Source organism: Oryzias melastigma, linkage group LG1 (assembly GCF_002922805.2).
Source record: "Oryzias melastigma strain HK-1 linkage group LG1, ASM292280v2, whole genome shotgun sequence".
NCBI lineage: Eukaryota > Metazoa > Chordata > Actinopteri > Beloniformes > Adrianichthyidae > Oryzias > Oryzias melastigma.
Genome location: NC_050512.1, coordinates 32,228,542 through 32,238,941, shown reverse-complemented (window position 1 = coordinate 32,238,941; position 10,400 = coordinate 32,228,542). Strand labels below are relative to the sequence as shown.

Genomic DNA, 10,400 nt, shown 5'->3' with positions numbered 1-10,400 from the left:
CACACACACACACACACACACTTCTACGGTCATCTTGGCGTTTCTGCTCCTCAGGATTCACTGGAATGAACACGGACAAACAGAATCCCGTTCTCCCGTCGGGATCTTCTGGTCGCTCCCGCAGCTCCGGCTCAGAGCTGAGGGATGGTTTACATCCACAAAGGAGAACGCTCCGGAAATGTTCCTGGGCGGTTCTTCAGACACGTTTGATGCTGGAACTGAAACTTGAACTTAAGACTCAAAAGTTAGAGATCTTCTCCTGGAAGCTGGTTGGAAATCTGCAGCGTGGCTCCGCCCACCGCCAGGATTCAGAGGTATGACCACGTCAAACTGCTTCCAGATGACGGATTTGTGACTTCTGGAGGACAGTACACAAAACCAGACCTGGAAGCAGGAGGAGATCTCCTGCTGGAGTTGGTAGTTGAGGAGAGACGTTCTCCAGCAGTGAAGAAGTTCTACATTCACAGGTTTCCCTCCTCTCCTCCTGAAGACGTCTCACCGGTCCTCCTCTGGAGGACCAACAAGGACGAAGGAAAGCTTCTGTCAGGGAGGAGGAGGAGGAGGTCGGGGGAGTGGTTTGATCCCTTTCACCCTGAGGTTTGAGAAAAAAGACAAAAGTTCTTCTGACTTTAAAGCTGCACCATGGAAGATGGAGGAGATCTGAGGCTCCGCCTCCAGCGGCGGGCGGTCCGTGCTCCTCCTCAGGGGAGCAGAGCCTCTCCCTCCTCGGCCCAGAGGAGGTCCAGGACCTCGGCCTGCCGCAGCTCCCGCTGATGGATCCTCCGCAGGCGCAGGATGTACAGCAGGATGGCGAGCACCACCACCAGCACGCAGAGCGAGAACAGGTGGTGGTTGTAGACGAAGGAGGGGCGGAGCCAGCCGGGGTGGTTCTGCCGCAGCGTCTCCTGCTGCAGGTCCCTGAGGAGCAGAAACGTTCAGGAACGTTTGGACTCTCCAGAATCAGACGAAGGTTGGGTTTAGTCACCTGAGAGGCAGGAAGCGGGTTTTGAACAGGATGGCGCCCAGAGTCCACTGGACCTCCTTGTCGTAGACCAGCTGGGCCGTCTTCAGGCTCCGGTAGTCGGGCGGGAAGCGGAAACCGGAGTGCAGAACCTCGAACATCCAGGCCGACTTGAAGCACTGATACCTGAGAAGACGAGAGCGTCTCACCCAGAACCCAGACCGGACAGAACAGCGCCCCCTGTGGACCGGAGGCTCACCTGAGTCTGCTGATGTCGGCCTGCTGGGAGAAGAGCTGGTCGTCCAGCCGCTGCTTCAGCGTGGACCACCGGGTGGCGCAGTAATCCTGTCGGACCAGACAAGGCTGTGGGCCGGAGCTCTCAGGTGAGGCGGCGCTCAGGTGTGTGCAGGTGTACCTTAGCGGCCTGTGAGTATCTGCCGCTGTCGTACTGGCCTCCGATCCGCAGCACGTCCTCCATGCAGTAGAAGAACTCCGAGAAACCGTAGAACTCGCTGTTGCTGAAGTTGATGGGAGCCTGGAGGAGACAGGAGGGTTCAGGTCTGGTTCTGAGGAGGAGAGGGGCAGAAACCAGAACGGTTCTGGAGGTCCAAACCCGGGTCTGGACCCCCACGGTGGTTCTAGAGGTCTGTACCTGGTAGACTCCCTGTGGAGACATGGTCCCGTTGTGGAGGCCCAGGAAAGGCCTCACGGCCTCCTGACACCGGCTCCAGTCCCCCTGACCTCGCAGGAACAGGGTCCGGTTGTCCCGGACGACGGTGTCCGACATGCCGAGCGGCAGGCAGGGGTCCAGGTACGGTTTGTCCTCGCTCAGACCCGTCTGTGCCGCCAGGAACCTGAACCAGAGCGCACGAACGTTCAGGATATCGTTAAGAACCACCCGAGTCCTGGGGGCGTCGCTCCGCCTCCTGTGAGGGGAGGGGTCTCACCTGTCTCCTGTGAGGGGACAGGTGAGCAGCTCTCACCTGTCCCCTCACAGTAGTGCAGCCACAAACGATTATTTTAACAGTCGACTAATCGGGTCATTCGTAAAGTGGATGTTAAACGCGTCTTAACGATCTTCAGCTTTAAACTTGAAGTTCTGAAGCTACATGCTAACGAACATTAGAGATGATAGTTTTCTAAACCTTTGATGAATCAAGCAGCTTCTTTCCTTCGTTAGTTTCTGGTCGACAGTCTCGACTAATTTGTAGCAGCTTATTTTAACCATCTTGAGCTTTAGACCAACTAAAAACTACATTTATAGCATCACCCGAGATAATGCTAGTGTGAATGCTGGAAGCTGAATTTGGTGGTGAAGATGCTGAAATTGATAGATAAAAACGTTTAAGTTGATAGCTGAAAACACTGAAGCTGATAGCCGGCTAGAATATTTGTTTAAAGCCCAATTAGCCTAAAAACTGAAAAAAAAAATTAAATTAGCACAAACAGTTAGCATGTAGCTGAAATATTAGCTAAACTGCAAATTAGCCTAAAAAACTTAATGTCAAAACAGTCCCAAAAGTTAGCAGAATGCTATCATAACTTTACACTCTGACTCCATGGAATGTAAAGGAACGACCAGTCGACTCGTCGTTGATTAGTCGACTAACCGGGGCAGCCCTCCCTCACAGGTGTGCAGGTCTCACCTGTTCTTGGCGAAGGTGCTGTTGACGACGTGGTCTTCGTAGCGCTGCCGCGCCATGTTCCCTCCGAAGCCCAGGAAGGTGGTGACGTAGACCCGGTACACGTGCTGCGTGCGCTCCACGTCGCAGCCCAGGTTGAACTCCGCCAGGACGCTCTTCGCCGCTTCCTCCTGAAAAACAGGCGTGGTCAGCCGCCGTCCTGGCACCGCGAGCTGCTCCGCCCCTTCTGTGTACCTCCTGCGGCGAGCTGAAGGTGATGGCGTTGGGCACTTCGTAGGCGATCTGCAGCGAGGCTCCGCCCATATCCATGATGCCCACGGTGCGGCGCCGGCTGATCGGGGGCTGGCTCTGAGAGCCGGTGCTCACCTCTACCGTGGCGTCCTCTGAAAGAGCGGAGCGATCGTTTAGAAGACGAGATCTCGCCGCCGCGGCTCAGAGACGACCTCGCTCACCTTCGTCGGCGTGATCAAAGCGGCCCAGGACGAAGTTGATGCCGATCCACGCGTACACGCCTTTATTTTGAAGGAAGAAGCAGTCAGTCCTCTTATTTTGAAAGCACAATCTTAAAGGGGCTTAAGGTCTCACCTTCCTGTTTCCCAGAGATGACCTCGGCGTGCGAGCGCGAGAACAGGAAGTCAAACTCCAGAGGAACGTCGGTGACCAGGTCGTCCAAGATGGCGGCCTGCTGACTGCAGACGAGCACAAAGGTCAGCACCGGCGCCCGTGGAGCGCGGCGCCACAACCGCTTCCCCGCTCACCTGTCGGGCAGCAGCCGCATGCCGGCCGTGCAGAGGATGTAGAGCGGCGTCTCTTTGTGTTTGCTCTGCGGGACGTGCGCCGCCGCGAAGCTGAGCAGCGGCTGCAGGTAGACGCTCGCCTGCGTCGGCCGGGAGGCCAGCGTGGAGATTCCTGACGGGAGAAACCGGATCAGCTTCAGGACCGTATCCGGAACGGATCCTCTCAGAACCGCAGGACAGTTTGGAAACAAACGGGTTCAGATCAAGAACAGGTGAGACCGAGTCCGAACGGAACGTTCTGCTCGTTACGAGACTCTAAGGTTCATTCTGGATTTGATCTGGTTTTAATCAAATAAATAAAAGTTTCTTTTAGGTTTATAGTTTGAATATTTCTGTATCTATGACTGAAGTTTATTTAAGGAATCATTTTCAGATTTGATTTTGAAACTCCTTCAGAAACACCTGTCTGCTGCCTTTCACAATAAGAGCCTGAGGATCAGACGGAGGTTTTGGTTCCTCCGGTCAGACTGAAGCCTTTTGACGTGTTTCATGAAGCTGAACTTTTACTTGGAGCAGGAAAACATTTGAGATTAAATCAAATCTGGAATCTAAAGACTTTTTTTAAAGGATAAAATCCTCCAATCCGGAGGCAGAATGAAGGTGGGAGTCATGGAAACAGAAACTCTTTCTCCTCACGACCATCTGACCCCCCAGGACCAAAACCCACAAACCAACTCTCATCCGAGTCCGGACCTCAAACCAGGTTCGGTCCAGACCCGGTTCTGAGTGTGAAGCCAGCAGAGCCGGGCGCTCCTCACCGGGTTTGATCTTCTTCACCACGGGCTTGTAGTCGCGGTCCCTCATCTGCCGGATGTCCAGCAGCGTGTGGGGGTTCCCGTTGTGGGGGGGCCAGTAGTAGACAAAGACCCGCGAGCCGCTGCTGCCGCAGTCCACCACCACGCCGTAGTTCAGGGCGGGGTTCAGCACGTTGGTGGCCTCCATGGACTCCGCCAGGGACAGGTACCTGAGGAGACACCGGCCCGTTTAGTGGGTGGAGCCGGCGGGGACGTTTCCCGCCACATTTCCAGACGGCTGAAGATCAGTTAATGTTGGTGGAAACAGAAACTCTGACGAGTTTTAGCTGCTTTTGTTTATCTCAGAGGAAATGTCGGATTGAGGCAGAACCACAGACCATGGCACGGCCACCACCGTGTTTCACAGCTGCTGTTTTCAGGATTACATGAATGTAAGAAGAGACACGCCTCCAGAATGTTCCCGTTTCCTCTCATAAAACCACAGTTAGTATCAAAACTTTTTCACTACATAAAAGAGAAAAACTGCTTTTAAATTCACTGATTTCAACTTTGTAATCCAAAATACTTTAGAGGAAAAACATAAAAATAATTTAAGAGGAAACACGTTTTCAGGACACAAAAGTCAAGGCCCGGGGGCCGGATCCGGCCCTCCAGATCATTTTATTCTTATTTATTCTTATCTTGAGCTCATTTCTAACTTGTAGAATTTTGACAAAATCTATTTTTATGGAGAGTAAAATATTAAAGTTATTTAAGGTTTAAGTTGATTTATTCTGGAATAATATTCCTGACTTTTTATTATTCAGAATTATGTTAAAAAGTTACAGTTTTAAAGTTCTAAAAATTGTCATTCTGCAGCTTTTTGGACTATTTTGGCATTTACTAAGATTTTTAGGATATTTTGAAGTTTCGCTAATGTTTCAGCTGTTTATCAGCTTTAGCGTTTTTATCTATCAAATTCATTTTCCAGCATTCCCACTATCATCATCACAGGTAATACTGTATATCTAGTTCATAATGATGTTAAAGTTACAGATTTAAAGTTTTATAGATGTAGTTTTAGGGTTTAATAAATGTTTCTCCCGTTTGGTCTGTGCTCGAAGGTTTTGGATTTTGGCCTCTTGTGTGATCGAGTTTGATTCTCTACTTTTTATATTTCCAACCTCCGTCTCAAATCCCCCCCCCCAGTTTTCATGGTTCCTGTTTCCTAAAAACTGACTCTTCTCTCAAAGCTGGACTCGTTCCATCCGTGCGTCCCGCCTCGGTGCCTCGATTGACACGTGGACCCCCCCCCCCCTCCTCCTCCCGTCACTTACTTGTTGACTCTGGGCCGCGGCTGGGAGCCCCACAGCTGCCTCTGATGGCTGGCCAGGAGGAGCAGGGCGGAGGTGAGGAGGAGCAGCAGCAGGAGCAGCCTCTGCCTGGGAGCGCAGCCGATGGACAGCAGCGACACGCTGCAGTACCAGGACGCCGGCAGGCAGGACAGCGTGATCCTGGGGGGGGAAGACGCCGGAGCGGCGGTCAGGAAGTCTCTTTCTGGAGTCTGTATCCGCACTTCCAAAATAAAACCCTGGAGTAGATGATCGTCTGCCGATTCCATCAAAGTCAACGTCTGGATCTCAGTTTTTCATGGACATGTTTCTCATCGACATTGAAATCAAGCATGGGGGTGGAAGCATCATGGTTTGGGGCTAGGAGCAACTTAAAGACTGAATGGATCCAAGGATGGAGAGATTTTAGATAAAAACCCCGAGAATGAAACGGGTCTGGGTCTTCCAGCAGGACAGTGATCCAAACACATCGCCATGGCAACCAAGAAGAGGCTGAACACAAAGCAACTGAAGGTTCTGGAGAGTTCCAGCCCCTCCAGGAGAGAATCCTTCATAGCTCTGGAGAAGATCTGCATGGAGAACGGACCAGAGCTGCTGAAGACCACAGGTGACCTTTGACCTCTGTCAGTGAGCCAGGGTTACATCATAAAGCTTTGAGGTGAACTCTTCTTCTATTTCTGCTCCATTGTACAAATAAATCCTAGAAAAATCTAATGATCTGATTTCTTGGAATCTTTTTCTAAATTGTGTCACACAGATGAAGGTTCAGACCAAACTCTGACTCGTCTACTTCTACATGGTTCAGCTGCACTTCAGTCTTCTTCACGTCTTTTTGGTTTCTTCTAAACTTCCTGTTTTCTCTGGAGAAACCCGAGTTAAAAAAGAAGTTTCATTAGAAACTCGTCTTTCTCGTCTCTTTACCAATACCCCCCCCCCCTCTGCACTGAGGTGAGGGGTCACACCTTCACACAGGTGATCACCAGACAGAATCACTACGTATCGTTAAGAAGAACCAATCAGGAGAGCCGCTACATCAGCAGGTCACATAAACGAATCTAGAACTCGTGGATCTAGAAATGTGTTTCTATAGCAGCAACGATGACTAGAGTAGAAGAGAATAAAAAGAATAGAATAACCTGAAATAAAATAGAATAAAACACAATAAACTAGAATAGAATATAACAGACTAGACTCAGATAGACTAGAATAGATTAGATGAGAATGGACTAGACTAGAATCAGACTGGACTAGATCTTAGTCCGTGTGAGGGACTCATAATCCTGAGGACCTCTCCTGAAGTTCAGAGAAGTGGTTTCATGGTCTTACCGTGCCATTTGTCCAGATCAGCAGAAGAGGCAGAGGTCAGAGGTCACCTCATGATGGCTGCAGTCCGCTGGGATCCGGTCTGGAGTTCAGAGTTTCCTCCTGAAGGAAGAAAACCGGATGAGATGATGGAGGAACGCTCGGGAACGTCCTGCAACAGCCGGCTGTTCCAGAAGCGTTCCCTGAACTCCATGTTTGCTCGGCTGATAAGGAGCTCCGCATTCAGACGTGGAGACGATAAGATCCTGTTTTTAGCAGCTTTTACCCAGAATCCTCCAGTTCTTAGGAGCAGATGGAGTTCTGAACTTTGGACCACGCTGGTGTTTGGATCCAACATCAGAGCAGAAACTGAACAAGTTTAAGCAAAAAAACTAAGTCGACAAATGACAGATTCTTTAAAAAGAGACATCATTTATTTGTATGATTGAGATTCCTGTAAAAAATCAAACATTTGGACGTAAAACTATGTGGCAAAACTAATTCATAGAGATGTTCTTCAGATGATTCTTCTGTTCCGTCTTTGGCTTCATGATGAATAAAAACACAATTACACGAACGTCCTCCTGAGATTCAGATTTCTCTACATTTAAGATCATTTTCACTGTTTTTCTGCAGATTTTCCTGAACTTTATGGAATTATGGGCTGTATTCTGCTCCATGAAAATGATCTTTCTGATCTGAACCTTTCGACAGATGTTCAGTCTGACGTTCTGGAGCTTTTATTTTGTAAATCTGCTTCCTGTCGGGATTTCATGTTTCTTCGGGTTAACGTTAAACGTTAAGATGAGTGATCGGTAGGCTGACGGCGTGGAGAATGTTCAGGTTTCTGTCAATGAAACCTTCCGGTAACCGGCGGCGTTTGCGGGGGAGGCTGCGCCGCCTTTCCCGCAGGATCCACCTGAGGCTGCGGGGCGTCTGATCACAGCTCGCGGGCTTATCTCTCCGTTACATAACGGTTACATAAAGACTTTTGGACACCGGACATCATAAACGACGCTCGTGCGTGTCTGGAGGGACTCCCGTGCTCGTGCCGGCCGGCTAACGGCTCCGCGTTCACGGTCTCCGTGTCCGTGTCTCGCGCTCTTACCTACAGTCGCCTCTCCTCTGCCATGGCGGGAACGTCTCCCGGTGAAAACGGGGTTTCCTGGAGAGAAAAACACGACAATTCTCCCCGTTTCTGCCTCAGGACGCGGCGGGGGTTCCGACCCGGGACGACGAGGCGAAGAGGAGCAAAATTCTGACCAACTTCCGGTGACGGCCGATACGTAGCTGACGTCATCGAGGGATGCCTTCATGGACCATGGGGATTTTGAGCACTATTACGTTTTTTTTAAATAAACTTTATTGCAAATGTCAGTTTGAGTTCAAAAACGAACAAACAGCCTTTAATATATATTGTACATCTATACAAAACATATTAAAAAAATAAACAAATAAACATATTCTTTATTACAGATTAAAGGTCCATTTGCAACAAGAAAGACCGAAAAATATCAAAAATAAAAAACACTTATGATAATACAAGTATAAAAACCAATAAAACAATGACATAAAATGACCAAGTGGTGTAAACTGAAAAACTAAACAATTGCAGACTTAAAAGATAAAATGTTAAAGTTTAAAGAGGCGACCATAGACTGGTATTTAAAAGTGCTGTGTCTCATATAAGTGAGAGTTCGAATTATTCTGTTATTTGAAGTGTTAAGACGATAGATGAAACCACAGTTGTGTCCTCAGCTACAGAGCAGTTATTTCAACTTTTGTTCAGACACCTGAAAACTGCAAACATCTGGCTTAGAAACCACATATTTACTTCTATTTGCTCCAGATGAAAGTGAAAACTGGACAAAGTTAATTCTATTTTCAAGTTAAAATGAAAAACTTGTGTTTACTTTGTGAAAGAGTTCAATAAACTTGTTCAGTAGACATAGACAATGGCACAAAGACATCGCAGTGGACGCAAAAACATACGTTTGGGCATAAATGGAACCTCATAACGTATGTTTTCATTGAAGTGAGCTGAAGCTTAAGATGTGACTTTATGACCAGCAAAGTCACTTATAAAGCGATAATGTTTTGCTCTAAGTCTCACATATAGGATTTTGAAAAGCAGAAAATTCTTTGAAAGTGGAAATTCAATTTCCCACTGGGCGTTCGTGTCATGTTGAAACTCTGAAGTTTTCTTTTTCCTCTCGGTCAGCGAGTGATTTATGAAGTAATACTCTGAAATTATCTTTGGAAATTCCAGTAAACTGTCAGTTGATGAGCTTTAATGAACTCTTCCCGCGTCAAACGTGATCATTCGGCTCAGTGACGTCGGAGAGCAGTTTTTATGTTGTTACGTTTTGCATTGATGGAAAGATTTGTATTGAATTTCAGGATTTAAAGGTCATGAAGATGTTTAGTTCACCATAAAAAGTTGTTTGAATATATGTTTCTAAACGGAAGCAAACAGGAGAGAAATCAACACAATCCTAAGAAGTTTATCCTTTAATTTGATCAACAGCATGAATCATGTTGTTAAGTTTAAAATGTTCTTGTTTCTCTTTGGTAAACAAATGGCTTCATGTGACATCAGGAATGACTTATTTTAGCACAAAACGTCCCAATGATCTGTAGCCTGCTGTGATCACCACAATAACATGAATTCTGCCTCCAGTATAACTAATAAACACACAACAGTACATGAAATTCATTTACTTTGTAAAAAAGTGTATCTGAGTGGGTGAGTCAAAGGTTAAAATCCGTGGATTGGTGGTCATGAAGTTATTAATGAATAAGATGATAGATGTCTCATACAAACATCATTCCCATCATGTTAGGATGTTATAAGACAATTGATTCCAACTGTAAACCATGTAAAGAACACTGAGACACAAACTGTAATGTTACAAAAACATTTAGATTTGTGTACGTTTGATAAATGACAATATTTATTCCAGATTTCCGGTGAAATGGGAACAGATCATATTTGAGCTGAACTGGCAGATTTAGGTCATCTTGACATATTTGGATTTCATGGAAAAAAAACAAGATTAAACATAAAATCAGGACTTGTAAGTATATTAATAAATCTAAATATTGTTCATCACAACGTTTTCCCTGTAATAATTTAATAATTCGAATTATGTTTACTCACCATTAGAGTTTTAAAACATATATATTTATGAAAGCATTGCTCTTTGAACAGTTTTAATTGATTGTGATGATTATTTTGTAGTGTACATGTCGTCCCCTGGTATTCTCACTGCTGGCATACCTGTCCTGCATGTCTGTTCTACATGTTTTGGACAATAATGGGAAATAAAAATTCATTTCTTTGAGCAAGAAGACTAACCATGACTCTGTTGTGTTAGTAAACAGACAACTAAATATAGACGTGCGACAGAATATGATAAGAACCAGGGCCGGATCTAGCCAGCCCCTGTTGGGGGTGCAAACAGAATATTGGGGGGGCAAGTTTGGGGATACTAAATGGTTGTGGTGTAAAATATGTAAGAAATCCCCCTCTGGTAAAAATCCTGTCTATAGAGTTTGTAACATGTCTGTGTGTCATTTTTCTTCTGAAAGAGAACAAATGTAATCAGAAA

The 10,400-nt window shown here is 46.8% G+C and overlaps 1 protein-coding gene across 1 annotated transcript; it reads right to left on the bottom strand.

Moving 5' to 3' along the window:
- Window positions 1-10,380, bottom strand: LOC112157431 (ectonucleoside triphosphate diphosphohydrolase 7; the record flags this gene model as incomplete). Its single annotated transcript, XM_024290148.2, is given in 14 exon segments — window positions 1-918; window positions 986-1,147; window positions 1,221-1,306; window positions 1,377-1,496; window positions 1,614-1,815; window positions 2,608-2,774; window positions 2,839-2,987; window positions 3,057-3,116; window positions 3,190-3,293; window positions 3,363-3,513; window positions 4,160-4,365; window positions 5,473-5,649; window positions 6,814-6,912; window positions 7,898-10,380. Coding segments are annotated over 13 exon segments (1,809 nt in total). The 5' UTR covers window positions 6,822-6,912; window positions 7,898-10,380.
- Window positions 10,381-10,400: the final 20 nt, after the last annotated feature.